This window comes from Stomoxys calcitrans, chromosome 3 (assembly GCF_963082655.1).
Source record: "Stomoxys calcitrans chromosome 3, idStoCalc2.1, whole genome shotgun sequence".
Lineage (NCBI taxonomy): Eukaryota > Metazoa > Arthropoda > Insecta > Diptera > Muscidae > Stomoxys > Stomoxys calcitrans.
Genome location: NC_081554.1, coordinates 26335452 through 26353304, shown reverse-complemented (window position 1 = coordinate 26353304; position 17853 = coordinate 26335452). Strand labels below are relative to the sequence as shown.

Sequence of the window (17853 nt, the reverse complement as noted above, 5' to 3'; positions counted from 1 at the left end):
CTCATCATTGTTTATCACATGCCCTTGCCGCACCGATTTTGCATAAAAGAGCTCGTAGTCCTATGTGTCTCGTTATGACATCAAAAGCAATACTGTCCTTCTTCTTACTTCTTTTCAGTAATACCCTCGTCCTCCCACGATCCGGACCATGCCATAGGATTTTCGCCGTCCTACCGACTGTTTCGCTGTTCCACAGTGTTGCATGCGAGTTTATCGCCCACTTCCTTAAATCGGACTGTCGACCCCAAAAGTTTCGGGTTATTTGATCGACGGTAGTTCTCTGGCCTTCACTGTCAAATCGTCTGCCCTTTCATTCCCTCTTACTCAATTATGGCCCGGCAACCAAATGATGCGGTTTGTTTCATTCTCAGAGAAGGCGTTAATCTCCTTCTTACACTGCAAGACTGTTCGTGACCTTACCCTCCTGGTTGTTATGGCCCTTATGGCCGTTTAACTGTCCCTAAAGATGTTCACACTCGACGTGCTCGCTTTAGTACCACACCACCTCACGCATTCCAGGATCGCCCGGTTCTCCGCCTGCAGGACCGTGTTATGGTCAGGCAGTCTAAAACAGATCTCAGTCCCTGGTTTCCCAATGTAGATCTTCAGGCCCCAATTTGTCCCCTGGATTTGATCTATGCGTGTAACATGTAACAACAAGCTGTGCTCTGACGTCACCTCTGCAGATTTTGGGTCTTTGGAGTTCATTTTGAACCTACTCCAAGAAGGCTTCACATTTTTTTCGTAATAGGTAGTACCCATTCCAAGTTACGGATAGTTTTCTTTGAGTAGCGAAATGAAAACTCGTCCTCTTCACTCAAAGGCTACTTTGGTATTCTCAAAAAAAAAAGTTTTAGCCAACTACAACTTTTTACCAAACAGCATAAAATTTGGTACGAATTGTTTTATTACCAAGTATCTGCTAAGTTTCATTAATAACGGTTCAGATTTGGATATAGGTTAGTTCCCCTTGGGACACAAAATAGGTTGTGCTAAGTTAAGAATTAAGTCGTCTAACGGCATTACGGCATTACGGTGTTTATCTGAGCAAAATGCCCAAGGCCACTGTAGCGCAGAGGTTAGCATGTCCGCCTATGAAGCTGAACGCTTGGGTTCGAATCCTGGCGAGACCATCAGAAAAAAATTTTTTTTCAGCGGTGGCTTTCCCCTTCTAATGCTGGCAATATTTGTGAGATAATATGCCATGTAAAACTCCTCTTCTCACATATCATTGAGTGATGTCCGATTCATGTTTAAGCTCATGATAAGGGACCACCTTTTCATAGCCTAGCCCGAACGGTGTGCCGCAGTGCGACACCTCTTTGGATAGAGGTTTTTACTTGGCTGCCATATAAAATGGTACAGTAGTACCACACAAATGTCGCCAGCATTAGAAAGGGATAACCACCGCTAAAAATTTGTTCAAATGTTCTCGTCAGGATTCGAATGCAGGCTTTCAGTTCTAACCTCTGCGTTACAGTGGCCTAGAAGAATATATTTAAGGGTCAATTATGGACGGCAACTCAACTAAAGTTGCGTTGCCGGAAGATAAAATCATGAAATAAAAATTAGTGTAAAGTTGGACATTTTTTGTCAGTTTCATTCAATATCAGTGTTTTGAACGTTAAGCTACTAAGAAAACTGTAAAAAACTAATTTGGCCGTTGGCAACTCAACTGAAGTTGGGTTGCAATCACTAATCGATCCATTATTTATGTTATTTTTTTTTTTTTTTTTTGACAAGACTTTGCAGAAAAGAATTCAGATACAAGCACAGCAAGCTGATTTCATTCATTTCAATGGATAATAAAACAATTCAGATTTAAGTCTTCCGCTTTATAACTGAGTCCAAACGGCCACTTCGTATGGAGGTTTTATAAAGCTAAATGCCGCACAAATCTCCTCGGCATTATTGAAGGGAAACGACTATTGACATTTTTTTCTCATGTAGACTTTCGAACCTTGTCATTCAGCATTGGCAAACGATACCCTAGTGAGGATAACATCAACCGCAAGACCCCTTACTGGTAAATCGAGTTCTCCATCACTCAACCAACAAGGCGAATAGTTTAGATTAGGTTAGGTGGCTAATTTCAAAACAAACTCGCATGACTTAAAATAGTTTAGCCCATTGTGATATCACAGTATCGACAGATCAGGACTATGATGAGAATCGAAACCCCCAAAAAATCCGAGCACACTACCAACTCGGCTATGAGGGAGACCTTAATGAGGATAAGTAATGCTTAAAAAATATTTTTTTGATGATTCGATGCCAGGTATTTTGCGTTCAGCTTATACTAACTCTGACCACTGCTCTGTGAGATCAATCAAAACCTGCAAATTTTTAAAAAGTTGCGCAACTCATATAAAACAAACACTAAACATTTGAAACTAATTTAAAGAAGTAAAAGCATGCTAAGTTCAGCTGGGTCGAATTTTGGGAACCCACCGCCATGGATTCTGCTAAAAATTTATACAAAACACATTTAGTTGAAGAGCATAATTTTGTCCTACATACCAAGTTTCTGTCAAACTAGAAAAAGTTAAAGTCGAACAAGGATGCCGAACAAGGATGATCGAGAGACCGGTGTACATGATAGCTATATCAGGTTATAGACTGATTTGTACCGTATTTGGCACAATTGTCGGGAGATCGGTTTATATGGGAGCTATATCAGGTCATAGACCGATTCAGACCGTATTTGGCACAGTTGTTGGAAATCGTAACCGAACATCACATGCAAAATTTCAGCCTAATTCAACAAAAATTGCGGCTTGTAAGGGCTCAAAAAGTCAAATCGGGATATCGGTTTATATGGGAGCTATATCAGGGTATAGACCGATTCCGACCATGCTTGGCACAGTTGTTGGACATCATAACAAAACACTACATGCAAAATTTCAGACAAATCGGACGAAAATTGCGGCTTGTAACGACTCAAGAAGTAAAATCGGAAGATCGCTTAATATGGGAGCTATATCAGGTTATAGACCGATTCGGACCGAATGCAAAATTCCAGCCTAATCGGACAAAAATTGAGGCTTCCAGGGGCTCAGGAAGATAAATCGGGAGATGGGTATATATGGGAGCTATATCAGGATATAGATCGATTCCGACCATATTTGGCGCAGTTGTTGGAAGTCATAACAAAACGTCGCATGCAAAATTTCTGCCAAATCGGAGAAAAGTTACTGCTTCCAGGTGTTCACGAAATCAAATCGGAAGATCGCTTAATATGGGAGCTATATCAGGTTATAGACCGATTCGAACCGTATTTGGCACAGTTGTTGGAAGTCATAACAGAACTCTACGTGCAAAATTTCACCCAAATCGGACAAAAATTGCGGCTTCCAGGGGCTCGAGAAGTCAAATCGTGAGATCGGTTTATATGGGAGCTATATCAGGTTATACACCGATTTGGACCATGTTTGGCACAGTTGTTGGAAGTCATAACAGAACTCTACGTGCAAAATTTCACCCAAATCGGACAAAAATTGCGGCTTCCAGGGGCTCGAGAAGTCAAATCGTGAGATCGGTTTATATGGGAGCTATATCAGGTTATAGACCAATTTGGACCATGCTTGACACAGTTACTAAAAGCCATAACAGAACCCTACGTGCAAACTTTCAGCCAAATCGGACCAAAATTACGGCTTCCAGGGGCTCAGGAAACCAAATCGGGAAATGGGTTTATATGGGAGCTATATCAGGTCATAGACCGATTTGGACCATGTTTGGCACAGTTGTTGGAACTCATAACAAAACACTACATGCAAACTTTCAGCCAAATCGGTCAAAAGTTGCAGCTTCCAGGGGCTCAAAAAGTCAAATCGTGAGATCGGTTTATATGGGAGCTATATTTAAATCTGAACCGATATGGGCCATTTCCAGTCCCCAACGACCTTTATCGATGTTAAGTATCTGTGCAAAATTTCAAGTGATTAGCTTATCGCGTTCGATCTCTGTCATGATTTCGACAGAAGGACGGACGGACTTGGCTAGATCGATTCGGAACGACTAGACGATGAAGAATATATACCCCATATGGGGTCTGAGACGAATATTTCGAGGTGTTACAAATGGAATGACTAGATATTATGGAACTGTCAAATAAATCTTTTTTAAAGCTTCATAAAGTTTCCTGAATACGGCCGTTAAATTATGCGAACATTTTGATTTGCAATGGTACTCTGTCGGCAATTGAGAAGAAAATTCCATTTTTATACCCACCACCACAGGATATACCCCCATCCTATGGTGATGGGTATAACAATGAAATTTTCTTCTCAATTGCCGACAGAGTACCATTGCAAATCAAAATGCTCACATAATTTAACGGCCGTATTCACGAAACTTCGTGAAGCTTTAAAATACGGTTTTTCGACAGTTCTATAAAGGAAATCTGTCAAATAAACCGATTTCAAAGATATATAAAGTTTTGTGAACACCGGTATAAGATTTTGAATATTTTTTTTTTTTTTTTTTTGAAATTTTTCCCTAAGTGCTAGGCTACTGACTTCATTCGCACCGAAAATGCCTATTAAATTGTTGCGAAATCCGACGGACTCTTTGCTTTGCCAAAACACAAACAAGAGTCAAACAACAACAAAGGCAACAACAACATTGAAACAACAACATTGATTGGAGCCCATTTCGTGAGCATTTCATTACATTGGAGCGACATTTTATATTGGCGCAGCGACATGTAGCTGATAGAACTCAGATGTAATCTTGCTGATAGAACTCAGTACCATTACTACGAAATGTGTTCGCCTTTTCTTCGTCACCAGTTTTTTTGTAAGGCGTTTTGACAGTTGTTCGGCCGAAAAGTCAAAGTCAGCACTAGACTTAGAGGCAAAGATTTTTTTCCATTTTTTTTTTTTGGTTTAAATTTTTTTTTTCTTTTTTCACTTTTCTAAAAAATTCTATGTTAATTTTTTTTGGAAACTTACCTTGGTGCGTAAAACTTCGCACAGTATTCGCAGACTTTGTCAGCAAACCAGGTTTTGGTATATTTACAGAATTCAATTCGTGACCCATTATTTGGGCATACAATTGCTTCATGGCCTCCGGTATGACAATTTTGGAGCGATCGATTTTTGGCGGCCGCTTCATATTGAAAAGTGATAATAAACTATTTTCAATTTCGACTAGAGTTGAGGGATCCGGCTTAAGCTTCTCGCCAATTATCTCCTTATTACTATAGGTGCGTGGACCAACCTCGGGTATGACAGCATCCACTTGAGGTTCATCATCTTCGGCTATGACATCAGAGTCCTCAATAGAACTGCTATCTGATGTAGGCCATAGATCATCATCAGCATCATCATCATTATGATGGGTGGTGGTGGGTGAGGAGGCGGAGGAGGGGGCTTGAGATTTTGAATTGTGGATGGAGGTGGTTTGTATATCACTAATTATGGGGGAGGATGTTGCAGAGTCCCTTATTTGTTCGGACTGTTGTTGGTGAGGAGGATGATGATGATGATGCTGCTGCTGGTGTTGCTTTTGCTGTTGTGAGGCAGGTTGTGTTTCTTGTTGCTGTTGATTATGATGATGGTGGTGGTGATGATGATGCGTATGCTGATGCGTGTGTTGATGATTTTTGTGTTGCTGTTGCTGTGTGGAGGAACTATGCCTTGATTTTACAGCAGAGGAATCCTCTGGATTTAGAACTTTTTGGTTTTGTTGTTGTTGTTGTTGTGGGAAATTTTCTTTATTTTCTTCATTATCACTTAAAGCCATGTTTGTTGTTGTTGTTGTTTTATGTTTACTGTTATGATTTTTATGTAACTTCTTGGATTTGTTTAACAAATTTTCTTCTTCTTCTTCTTCTTTAACTTCTGTAAGATTCTCTCTTTGTTTGTTATTGTTGTTATTATTTTTACTATGGCGTTTATTATTATTATGGCTATTACTATTACTTATTTTTTGCTTGTGGTTGTTGTGATTTTCTAACACTTGCATAGCTTGTATATCGTTTAAATCGTTTGTTTCGATTTCTTCAATATTTTTGATTTCAATGATAATGTTTTTATTACTATTATTTTCTTCTTGTTGTTGTTTTTGTTGCACTTGTGCTTCTTGTTGTTGTTCTTTTACACTTAATTTGTCACTATCACTTGTCATATGTGGTTTATAAACAATCGTTGGCTGATAATGCGCAACGTTTTGAAAATCCATTTGGACCGTAGTAGTAGTAGTTGTAGTGGATGCAGCAGTAACTGCGGTGTTTTTTTCGATTATGGCCGTTGTTGTGGTTTTGATCTTTTTTGAAGTCGTCTGCGACGGCGGCGGTAGCGACGACTTATTATTTATGAGAATATCCTTTCTATCTATCGGTTGTATCGCTTGTATGAAACTCGATGATATTGAATTATCCTCGGTGCTAGCAACTTGAACGATCGCTTGAAAAGTCGCCAGCACTGCGAGGAGTAGAAGCCATGCGCGCATGGTCGCTTGCAACTCTAAAACGATACAAAAACATGAACACACAATCGTTGTTAGTTAAAGGGTTAACACACAAGAACTAAAACTACATTTCGAAAATTTCTACGACTAAACTTAAAAATATCAGACAATCGTTGCTTGACCGTTACTACTCGCTCACACACTCAAGAGAGAAATGAGCAGAAGAAACGACCACAGCGACAGCGCGCGCGAGAGAGAGAGAGAGAGTGTGTGTGTGTGTGTGTGTGTGTGTGTGTGAAGCTAAAATCCAATAAAAACCCACAGCAGCATATGAGTTTAAGATTTAGCTGGCCCAGCAGGTAAATGATTCATGAGATAGACAAGAGCCACTAGTCAATTGTCTGTGGAGATTTTCACTCAATTCCATTAAATGTTCACTCATTTACTCTCACTCTCTTTGTGAAAGCCTCTATTGCTCCCACTCTCCCTCTCTCATGTACACTTCTCTTAAGCTCATGTGTTCATTCGTTAGAATTTCTGGAAAACCCCGTGACATTTTTCAATCACCATGGCACAACTGAATCTATCTTTGAAACGCATGCCTTTGCGCTTAGGCGCTACAACACACAGTTTTACTGTTTTATGACTCTGCGCCTTGTAATAAAAACAAATAGCAACCATTTTCATCAGCAAGTAAGTACCTGCTTGTCTGGTCTGTTACTTTATTTATGGACCCATCTCTGCTGCACTTGCGCTTGCCGACTCCTCTCTTTGTTTTTTTCTTGCTTGTGCACTCACATGGCCAAGGCAGAGGCCAGCCAAAGCAGCCGATTGCCCTCATGCAGCAGAGATTAATATACGATTCGGCACGACAGGTATAATGCAAGTGTGTGTGTGTGTGTATGAGTAGAGTGTATAACACACTCACACACATGCATGCACCTTGCCATATAAGCCACGCAAGGGATATAAAAAAATCAAGTGCTACATTTGCTTTCTTCATCGCTAATATCTGCTGTGAATCTCCCATAGATCTTTGCTTTATAGAATCTGCTCAACCTTCTCTCTAGTTTTAAGTCCCTCTGTAGGGCTTTGTGTTGCCAGGTACTTATGATCAATCGTTGATTAGGATTTTTTATAGGATAAGGTTGGACTTGTATGGCACAGGATAATAATAAAGAGCGAAAGATTTGCATTTTATTCTTGAATACATGCATACAGGTGGTATGGGTCAATGTGGTCTATAACGTAGATAAGTAAGTATGTGGAAAACTAAGGAAGAGGTGAACTTTTTGTTATGTAAAAGTTATGTAAATGTCAAAGAGAAGTATATCATCACCTTGATTTATAGGTTGGCTCATCTTTTTATTGTGCAACTATTTGTAGCCCATCCTATAAAAGGAGCAGGAAGCCATATATTGTGTTACGTTACGTTACGTAACGCGATTTGGAGGTGAACACTTAGCAAAAGTTAAACGAACCTGAGTGTATACCTTTTTATACCCGCCACCGAAGGATGGGGGCATGTTCATTTTGTCATTCCGTTTGCAACACATCGAAATAACCATTTGTGACCATTTGTGTGTATATTCTTGATCGTCGTAAAAATCTAAGACAATCTAGCCATGTCCGTCTGTCTGTTGAAATCTCGCTACAATATTAAACAAGTAATTGTGGACCAAAACCGGGCGAAGCCGACAGTTTGATACCTTACACCACATTTTACATGCAGAGTAAGTCGTCGAATTTAAAATTAGCTTAAATTTGATATGCAGAATTTCCATCAAAATCCGTACATACTGTAGGAGCCATAGAGTAAATCGGTGTGCAAATTTGTGAGAAGATCGATTGATAAATGGATTAGCAAAGGCCTTAAAAGTGAAAATCGGGAAATGCATATATTGGGTTGCCCAAAAGTAATTGCGGATTTTTTAAAAGAAAGTAAATGCATTTTTAATAAGACTTGGAATGAACTTTAACCAAATATACTTTTTTACACTTTTTTTCTAAAGCAAGCTAAAAGTAACAGCTGATAACTGACAGAAGAAAGAATGCAATTAAAGAGTCACAAGCTGTGAAAAAACTTGTCAACGCCGACTATATGAAAAATCCGCAATTACTTTTTGGGCAACCCAATATATGGGGGCTATATCTAAAACGGAATAAATTTCTATGGCATTCATTAGTCATCAGAAGAGTTAAATGGGAAACCTTCGTGCCAAATTTTTTGACGATCGGTTGAAAAATTACCAAATTATTGAGTATTATTCAAAATCGAAATAAAATATATAGGGAGATATATCTAAATCTGAACCGATTTCCTTTAAATTCAAGAGCAATACCGGAAATCATAAGGGAATCCTATGTTTTTGGGCAAATCGGTTAACCAATGACCAAATTATTGCCATACTAGTCCCAAATCGGAGGAACATATATATGGGAGCTATATCTAAATCTGGAGCGATTTGTATGAAATTCAACAATAAAGTCGAGACTTATAAGATCCCTCGTGCGAAATTTCGTGAGAATCGGTTAACAAATTACCACTTTATTGGTGTATTACTCCAAATCGGACGAACATATATATGAGAGCTATATCCAAATCTGAACCGATTTCTATGAAATTCGTCAGTAATATTGAGAGTCCTTAGAAAATCCTTCCTGCCAAATTTCGAGAGAATCGGTTAACAAATGACCATTTTATTGCTTTATTACTCCAAATCGGATTAACATACATGTGGGAGCTATATCCAAATCTGAAACGATTTCTATGAAATTCACCAGTAATATTGAGAGTCATAAGAAAATCCTTCGTGCCAAATTTCGAGAGAATGGGTTAAGAAACTACCATTTTATTGCATTAGTACTCCAAATCGGACGAATATATATATAGGAGCTATATCCAAATCTGAACCGATTTCTATGAAATTCACCCGTAATATAGAGAGTCATAAGAAAATCCTTGCTGCCAAATTTTGAGCGAATCGGTTAAAAAATAACCATTTTATTGCTGTATTACTGCTAATCGGACGAACATATATATGGGAGCTATATCCAAATCTGAACCGATTTTTATGAATTTAACAAATGACGATTTAATTGCATTATTACTGCTAATCAGACGAACATATATATGGGAGCTATATCCAAATCTGAACCGATTTCTATGAAATGCACCAGAAACATTGAGAGTCCTTAGAAAATCTGTCCTGCTAAATTTCGAGAGAATCGGTTAACAAATGACCATTTTATGGGATTTTTACTGCAAATCGGACGAACATATATATGGAAGCTATATCCAAATATAAACCGATTTCTTCGAATTTCAATAGGCTTCGTCTCTAGGCCGAAAAACATGCCCATACCAAATTTGAAGACGATCGGATGAAAATTGCGACTTGTAGTTTGTACACATATTAACATGGACAGAAGGACAGGCAGACGGACGGACAGACGGACGGACGGACAGACAGACGGACATAGCTAAATCGAATCAAAAAGTGATTCTGAGTTGATTGGTATACTTGTCAATAAGTCTATCTCTCTTCCTTTTGGGTGTTACAAACAAATGCATTAAGTTATAATACCCTGTACCACAGTAGTGGTGTTGGGTAAAAAAGGATGTTCCTTCAATGAAAATGAACATCAGCCAAAGGGACACCACGACCATGCTTAAAGGACCATAAAAGGTGATTCAAAATAACAACTCTTGTAGGAAAATCTATTTTCTCTTCCCCCTTTAACAAGCACCCTTGTTATACCCACCACCAAAGGATGGGGGTATATTCATTTTGTCATTCCGTTTGCATCACATCGAAATATTCATTTCCAACCCTATAAAGATCAGCGTAAAAATCTAAGACGATCCAGCCATGTCCGTCCGTCCTTCCGTCTGTTGAAATCAAGCTACAGTCTTTAAAAAACGAGATATTGAGCTGAAACTTTGCACAGATTCCTCTTTTTTCCATAAGCAGGTTAAGTTCGAAGATGGGCTATATCGGACTATATCTTGATATAGCCACCATATAGACCGATCCCCCGATTTAGGGTCTTAGGCCCATAAAAGCCACATTTATTATCCGATTTTGCTGAAATTAGAAACAGTGAGTTCTGTTAGGCTCTCGACATCGTTTATCAATTTGGCTCAGATCGGTTCAGATTTGGATTAGCTGCCATATAGACTGATCCGCCGATTTAGGGTCTTAGGGCCATAAAAGCCACATTTGTTATCCGATTTTGCTGAAATTTAAGACAGTGAGTTGCGTTAGGCCCATCAAAATTCTTTATCAATTTGACCCAGATCGGTCCAGATTTGGATATAGCTGCCATATAGTCAAATCCTCCGAATTAGGGTCTTAGGCCCCCAAAAGCCACATTTATTATTTGATTTTGCTGTAATTTGAGACAGTGAGTTCTGTTAGACTCTTCGACATTCTTCGCCAATTTGGCTCAGATCGGTTCAAATTTGGATATAGCTGCCATATAGGCCGATCCTCCGATTTAGGGTCTTAGGCCCATAAAAGCCACATTTATTATTTATTATGAAATTTGGGACAGTGAGTTGTGTTAGGCCCCTTGATATTCTCCGTCAATTTGGCCCAGATCGGTCCAGATTTGGATATAGCTGCCATATAGGGCGATCCTCCGATTAAGGGTCTTTGACCCATAAAAGCCACATTTTTTATCCGATTTTGCTGAAATTTGGGACAGTGAGTTGCGTTAGGTCCATCGATATTCTTTGTCAATTTGACCCAGATCGGTCCAGATTTGGATATAGCTACGATATAGTCAAATCCTCCGATTTAGGGTCTTAGGCCCACAAAAGCCACATTTATTATGCGATTTTGCTGAAATTTGGGACAGTGAGTTACGTCAGAACCTTCGACATCATTCTTCAATTTGGCCTAGATCGGTTCAGGTTTGGATATAGCTGCATATAGACCGATCCTCCGATTTATGGTCTTAGGCCCATAAAAGCCACATTTATTATCCGATTTTGCTGAAATTTGGGACAGTGAGTTATGTCAGACCCTTCGACAACATTCTTCTATTTGGCCCAAATCGTTCCAGATTCTGATATAGCTGCCATATAGACCGATCTCTCGGTTTTAAGTTTTGGGGCCATAAAAGGCGCATTTATTGTCCGATTTCGCCGAAATTTGGGACAGAGAGTTAAGTTAAGCCCCTTCACATATTTCTGCAATTTGGTCTAGATCGATCAAGATTTGCATATTGCTGCCTTATAGACCGATATCTCGATTTAAAGTCTTGGCCCCATAAAAGGCGCATTTATAATCCGATTTCACTGAAATTTGATATAGTGACTTATATTAGGCTTTCCGGCATCCCTGTCGTATATGGTTCAGATCGGTTTACTGTTAGATATAGCTACTAAAAAGATCAATATTTTGTTATACATAATTGAACAATAACTTGTACATATTAGTATTTGATCAAAATCGGATCATATTTCGATATACATTGCTGTGGGACATAAGGTATACAATTTTCACCGGATTTTGATAAATGGTGGTTTACATATATACCCCAGGTGGTGGATACCATGTGTGTGAAGATAAATTCCGAATTTAACTAGCAGAGACATAAACCGCTTTGTTAACAGAGTGCAAGAGAGAGTAACAGAAGTATTAACAGAGATCCACTGAGGGGTTAGCAGAGCTCTGTAAATACTTAACAGAAACAAAAAACAAGAGAAATTAATTAAATTTCTTACTTTTTATCAATTTTTGCAAATATTTGTAAAAAAAAATAAAACCATAACAAAATTTGGAGTAAAATATCAATGCTTTGAATCAAAAACACCAAATTAAAAATATCTATTACCGTAGTACTGAGAAAAATGAAAAATTTATAAAAAAAATATTCTGGGCAGGATTATGACCAATGGTCCTGGAGGACATCTAAGAATTCTACAAAATACTACCATACATCGTTGGAAAGGTGACGATGTGTGCTTTCCAAAACATGTCTTTATTCGAAAATCGAGCAGTTGGTTTTTTCAAATTCCTGTCTTTTATAAAAAAATTCTCGAAAAAAAATGTTGACAGGATAATGGCCAATGCTCCTGGAGGACATCTAAGAATTCTACAAGGTACTACCATACATCGTTGGAAAGGTGACGATGTGTGCTTTCCAAAACATGTCCTCATTCGAAAATCATGCAGTTGGTTTTTTCAAATTCCTGCCTTTTTTAAAAAAATTATGGAAAAAAAATGTTGACAGGATAATGGCCAATGCTCCTGGAGGACATCTAAGAATTCTACAAGGTACTACCATACATCGTTGGAAAGGTGACGATGTGTGCTTTCCAAAACATGTCCGTATTCGAAAATCGAGCAGTTGGTTTTTTCAAATTCCTGTCTTTTTTAAAAAAATTCTGGAAAGGATTATGGCCAACGCTCCTGGAGGACATCTAAGAATTCTACAAGGTACTACCATACATCGTTGGAAAGGTGACGATGTGTGCTTTCCAAAACATGTCCTTATTCGCAAATCGAGCAGTTGGTTTTTTCAAATTCCTGTCTTTTTTAAAGAATTTCTCGAAAATAAATCTGGACAGGATAATGGCCAATGCTCCTGGAGGACATCTAAGAATTCTACAAGGTACTACCATACATCGTTGGAAAGGTGACGATGTGTGCTTTCCAAAACATGTCCTTATTCGAAAATCGAGCAGTTGGTTTTTTCAAATTCCTGTCTTTTTTAAAAAAATTCTCAAAAAAATTCTGGAAAGGATTATGGCCAACGCTCCTGGAGGACATCTAAGAATTCTACAAGGTACTACCATACATCGTTGGAAAGGTGACGATGTGTGCTTTCCAAAACATGTCCTTATTCGCAAATCGAGCAGTTGGTTTTTTCAAATTCCTGTCTTTTTTAAAGAATTTCTCGAAAATAAATCTGGACAGGATAATGGCCAATGCTCCTGGAGGACATCTAAGAATTCTACAAGGTACTACCATACATCGTTGGAAAGGTGACGATGTGTGCTTTCTAAAACATGTCCTTATTCGAAAATCGAGCAGTTGGTTTTTTCAAATTCCTGCCTTTTTTAAAAAAAATCCTGGAAAAAATCTGGACAGGATTATGGCCAACGCTCCTCGAGGACATCTAAGAATTCTACAAGGTACTACCATACATCGTTGGAAAGGTGACGATGTGTGCTTTCTAAAACATGTCCTTATTCGAAAATCGAGCAGTTGGTTTTTTCAAATTCCTGTCTTTTTTAACGAATTTCTCGAAAATAAATCTGGACAGGATAATGGCCAATGCTCCTGGAGGACATCTAAGAATTCTACAAGGTACTACCATACATCGTTGGAAAGGTGACGATGTGTGCTTTCTAAAACATGTCTTTATTCGAAAATCGAGCAATTGGTTTTTTCAAATTCCTGTCTTTTTTAAAAAAATTCTCGAAAAAAAATCGGGACAGGATAATGGCCAATGCTCCTGGAGGACATCTAAGAATTCTACAAGGTACTTCCATACATCTTTGGAAAGGTGACGATGTGTGCTTTCCAAAACATGTCCTTATTCGAAAATCGAGCAGTTGGTTTTTTCAAATTCCTGTCTTTTTTAAAAAAATTCTCAAAAAAATTCTGGAAAGGATTATGGCCAACGCTCCTGGAGGACATCTAAGAATTCTACAAGGTACTACCATACATCGTTGGAAAGGTGACGATGTGTGCTTTCCAAAACATGTCCGTATTCGAAAATCGAGCAGTTGGTTTTTTCAAATTCCTGTCTTTTTTAAAAAAATTCTGGAAAAAAAATGTTGACAGGATAATGGCCAATGCTCCTGGAGGACATCTAAGAATTCTACAAGGTACTACCATACATCGTTGGAAAGGTGACGATGTGTGCTTTCCAAAACATGTCCTCATTCGAAAATCATGCAGTTGATTTTTTCAAATTCCTGCCTTTTTTAAAAAAATTCTGGAAAAAAAATGTTGACAGGATAATGGCCAATGCTCCTGGAGGACATCTAAGAATTCTACAAGGTACTACCATACATCGTTGGAAAGGTGACGATGTGTGCTTTCCAAAACATGTCCTTATTCGAAAATCGAGCAATTGGTTTTTTCAAATTCCTGTCTTTTTTAAAAAAATTCTCAAAAAAATTCTGGAAAGGATTATGGCCAACGCTCCTGGAGGACATCTAAGAATTCTACAAGGTACTACCATACATCGTTGGAAAGGTGACGATGTGTGCTTTCCAAAACATGTCCTTATTCGCAAATCGAGCAGTTGGTTTTTTCAAATTCCTGCCTTTTTTAAAAAAATTCTGGAAAAAAAATGTTGACAGGATAATGGCGAATGCTCCTGGAGGACATCTAAGAATTCTACAAGGTACTACCATACATCGTTGGAAAGGTGACGATGTGTGCTTTCCAAAACATGTCCTTATTCGAAAATCGAGCAGTTGGTTTTTTCAAATTCCTGTCTTTTTTAAAAAAATTCTCAAAAAAATTCTGGAAAGGATTATGGCCAACGCTCCTGGAGGACATCTAAGAATTCTACAAGGTATTACCATACATCGTTGGAAAGGTGACGATGTGTGCTTTCCACAACATGTCCTTATTCGCAAATCGAGCAGTTGGTTTTTTCAAATTCCTGTCTTTTTTAAAGAATTTCTCGAAAATAAATCTGGACAGGATAATGGCCAATGCTCCTGGAGGACATCTAAGAATTCTACAAGGTATTACCATACATCGTTGGAAAGGTGACGATGTGTGCTTTCCACAACATGTCCTTATTCGCAAATCGAGCAGTTGGTTTTTTCAAATTCCTGTCTTTTTTAAAGAATTTCTCGAAAATAAATCTGGACAGGATAATGGCCAATGCTCCTGGAGGACATCTAAGAATTCTACAAGGAAGTACCTTGTAGAATTCTTAGATGTCCTCCAGGAGCATTGGCCATTATCCTGTCCCGATTTTTTTTCGAGAATTTTTTTAAAAAAGACAGGAATTTGAAAAAACCAATTGCTCGATTTTCGAATAAAGACATGTTTTAGAAAGCACACATCGTCACCTTTCCAACGATGTATGGTAGTACCTTGTAGAATTCTTAGATGTCCTCCAGGAGCGTTGGCCATAATCCTTTCCAGAATTTTTTTGAGAATTTTTTTAAAAAAGACAGGAATTTGAAAAAACCAACTGCTCGATTTTCGAATAAGGAAATGTTTTGGAAAGCACACATCGTCACCTTTCCAAAGATGTATGGAAGTACCTTGTAGAATTCTTAGATGTCCTCCAGGAGCATTGGCCATTATCCTGTCCCGATTTTTTTTCGAGAATTTTTTTAAAAAAGACAGGAATTTGAAAAAACCAATTGCTCGATTTTCGAATAAAGACATGTTTTAGAAAGCACACATCGTCACCTTTCCAACGATGTATGGTAGTACCTTGTAGAATTCTTAGATGTCCTCCAGGAGCATTGGCCATTATCCTGTCCAGATTTATTTTCGAGAAATTCGTTAAAAAAGACAGGAATTTGAAAAAACCAACTGCTCGATTTTCGAATAAGGACATGTTTTAGAAAGCACACATCGTCACCTTTCCAACGATGTATGGTAGTACCTTGTAGAATTCTTAGATGTCCTCCAGGAGCATTGGCCATTATCCTGTCCAGATTTATTTTCGAGAAATTCTTTAAAAAAGACAGGAATTTGAAAAAACCAACTGCTCGATTTGCGAATAAGGACATGTTGTGGAAAGCACACATCGTCACCTTTCCAACGATGTATGGTAGTACCTTGTAGAATTCTTAGATGTCCTCCAGGAGCGTTGGCCATAATCCTTTCCAGAATTTTTTTAAAAAAGACAGGAATTTGAAAAAACCAACTGCTCGATTTTCGAATACGGACATGTTTTGGAAAGCACACATCGTCACCTTTCCAACGATGTATGGTAGTACCTTGTAGAATTCTTAGATGTCCTCCAGGAGCATTGGCCATTATCCTGTCAACATTTTTTTTCCATAATTTTTTTAAAAAAGGCAGGAATTTGAAAAAACCAACTGCATGATTTTCGAATGAGGACATGTTTTGGAAAGCACACATCGTCACCTTTCCAACGATGTATGGTAGTACCTTGTAGAATTCTTAGATGTCCTCCAGGAGCATTGGCCATTATCCTGTCAACATTTTTTTTCCAGAATTTTTTTAAAAAAGGCAGGAATTTGAAAAATCCAACTGCATGATTTTCGAATAAAGACATGTTTTGGAAAGCACACATCGTCACCTTTCCAACGATGTATGGTAGTATTTTGTAGAATTCTTAGATGTCCTCCAGGACCATTGGTCATAATCCTGCCCAGAATATTTTTTTTATAAATTTTTCATTTTTCTCAGTACTACGGTAATAGATATTTTTAATTTGGTGTTTTTGATTCAAAGCATTGATATTTTACTCCAAATTTTGTTATGGTTTTACTTTTTTTTTTACAAATATTTGCAAAAATTGATAAAAAGTAAGAAATTTAATTAATTTCTCTTGTTTTTTTGTTCTGTTAAGTATTTACAGAGCTCTGCTAACCCCTCAGTGGATCTCTGTTAATACTTCTGTTACTCTCTCTCGCACTCTGTTAACAAAGCGGTTTGTGTCTCTGCTAGTTAAATTCGGAATTTATCTTCACACACATGTGGATACCCAAAGTTCGGCCCGGCCGAACTTAACGCGTGTTTTTCTGGTTTTTTGTCTTCTTCGGGAAGCTAATTCTCAAGGGGAAAGCTGCTTAATGTGCTTCTCTGATTTTCCATTAAACTCTGAGTAACCTTGCCACAACAAAAAATCACCAAAAAAAAATAGAAATAAAAAATTTCCCCCTTAGAAAAGTTTTCAGGTCAGTTTCTATTTGAAGCTGTGTGAATGACACATTTCTTTCAATATAGAAAAAAAGTACAACTTTTCTCTATTCCTAGAACATTTCATCAGAAGACAAAATCAGAAAAAATACAAAAGTAATTTGGCAAACTCAAAAAAAAAAACCAAAAAAAAAAAATTTCGCACTAAAATCGATTCAGTTAAGCGCCAAAAATTCCCACTTTCCAAGGATTTTGCGCTGCAAGTGGTGGCAGCATGAGAAAATGAAATGATAATTATCAAGAAACCAAACATCAATTGTGTGGTAAAAAGTTTTTTTTTTTCTTCTCTTTTTTTTTGTGGATAAAATGTGTTTGTATTCTGTGCGGTATAAAATATACAAAACAAAAGCGATGCCCATTTGTTTATTAACCAAAACTCAACAAGCAAAGAGTAGCAAGGCAAAAAAAAAAAACACTGTTATAAACAATTGAATTTAATTTTTGTTTAAAAACATTCGCAATGAACGACGTAGTACCACGCTTCCAAAATATACCCAAAAAAAAAAACTTTTCGTTCTTGCTTGAAAGTGTTTGGGGTTGAGTGGAAAACTTT

The 17853-nt window shown here is 37.9% G+C and overlaps 1 protein-coding gene across 2 annotated transcripts in view; it reads right to left on the bottom strand.

The window, feature by feature from the left end:
• LOC106088715 (protein decapentaplegic) overlaps window positions 1–17853 on the bottom strand; it is a 332467-nt gene that overhangs the window by 6462 nt on the left and 308152 nt on the right. For both annotated transcript variants that reach the window (XM_059365934.1, XM_013254368.2), the window contains one exon: window positions 4956–6470. In XM_059365934.1, the coding sequence (XP_059221917.1) occupies window positions 4956–6456 (1501 nt within the window). In that variant the 5' untranslated portion in view covers window positions 6457–6470. The remainder of the gene's footprint in view (window positions 1–4955; window positions 6471–17853) is intronic.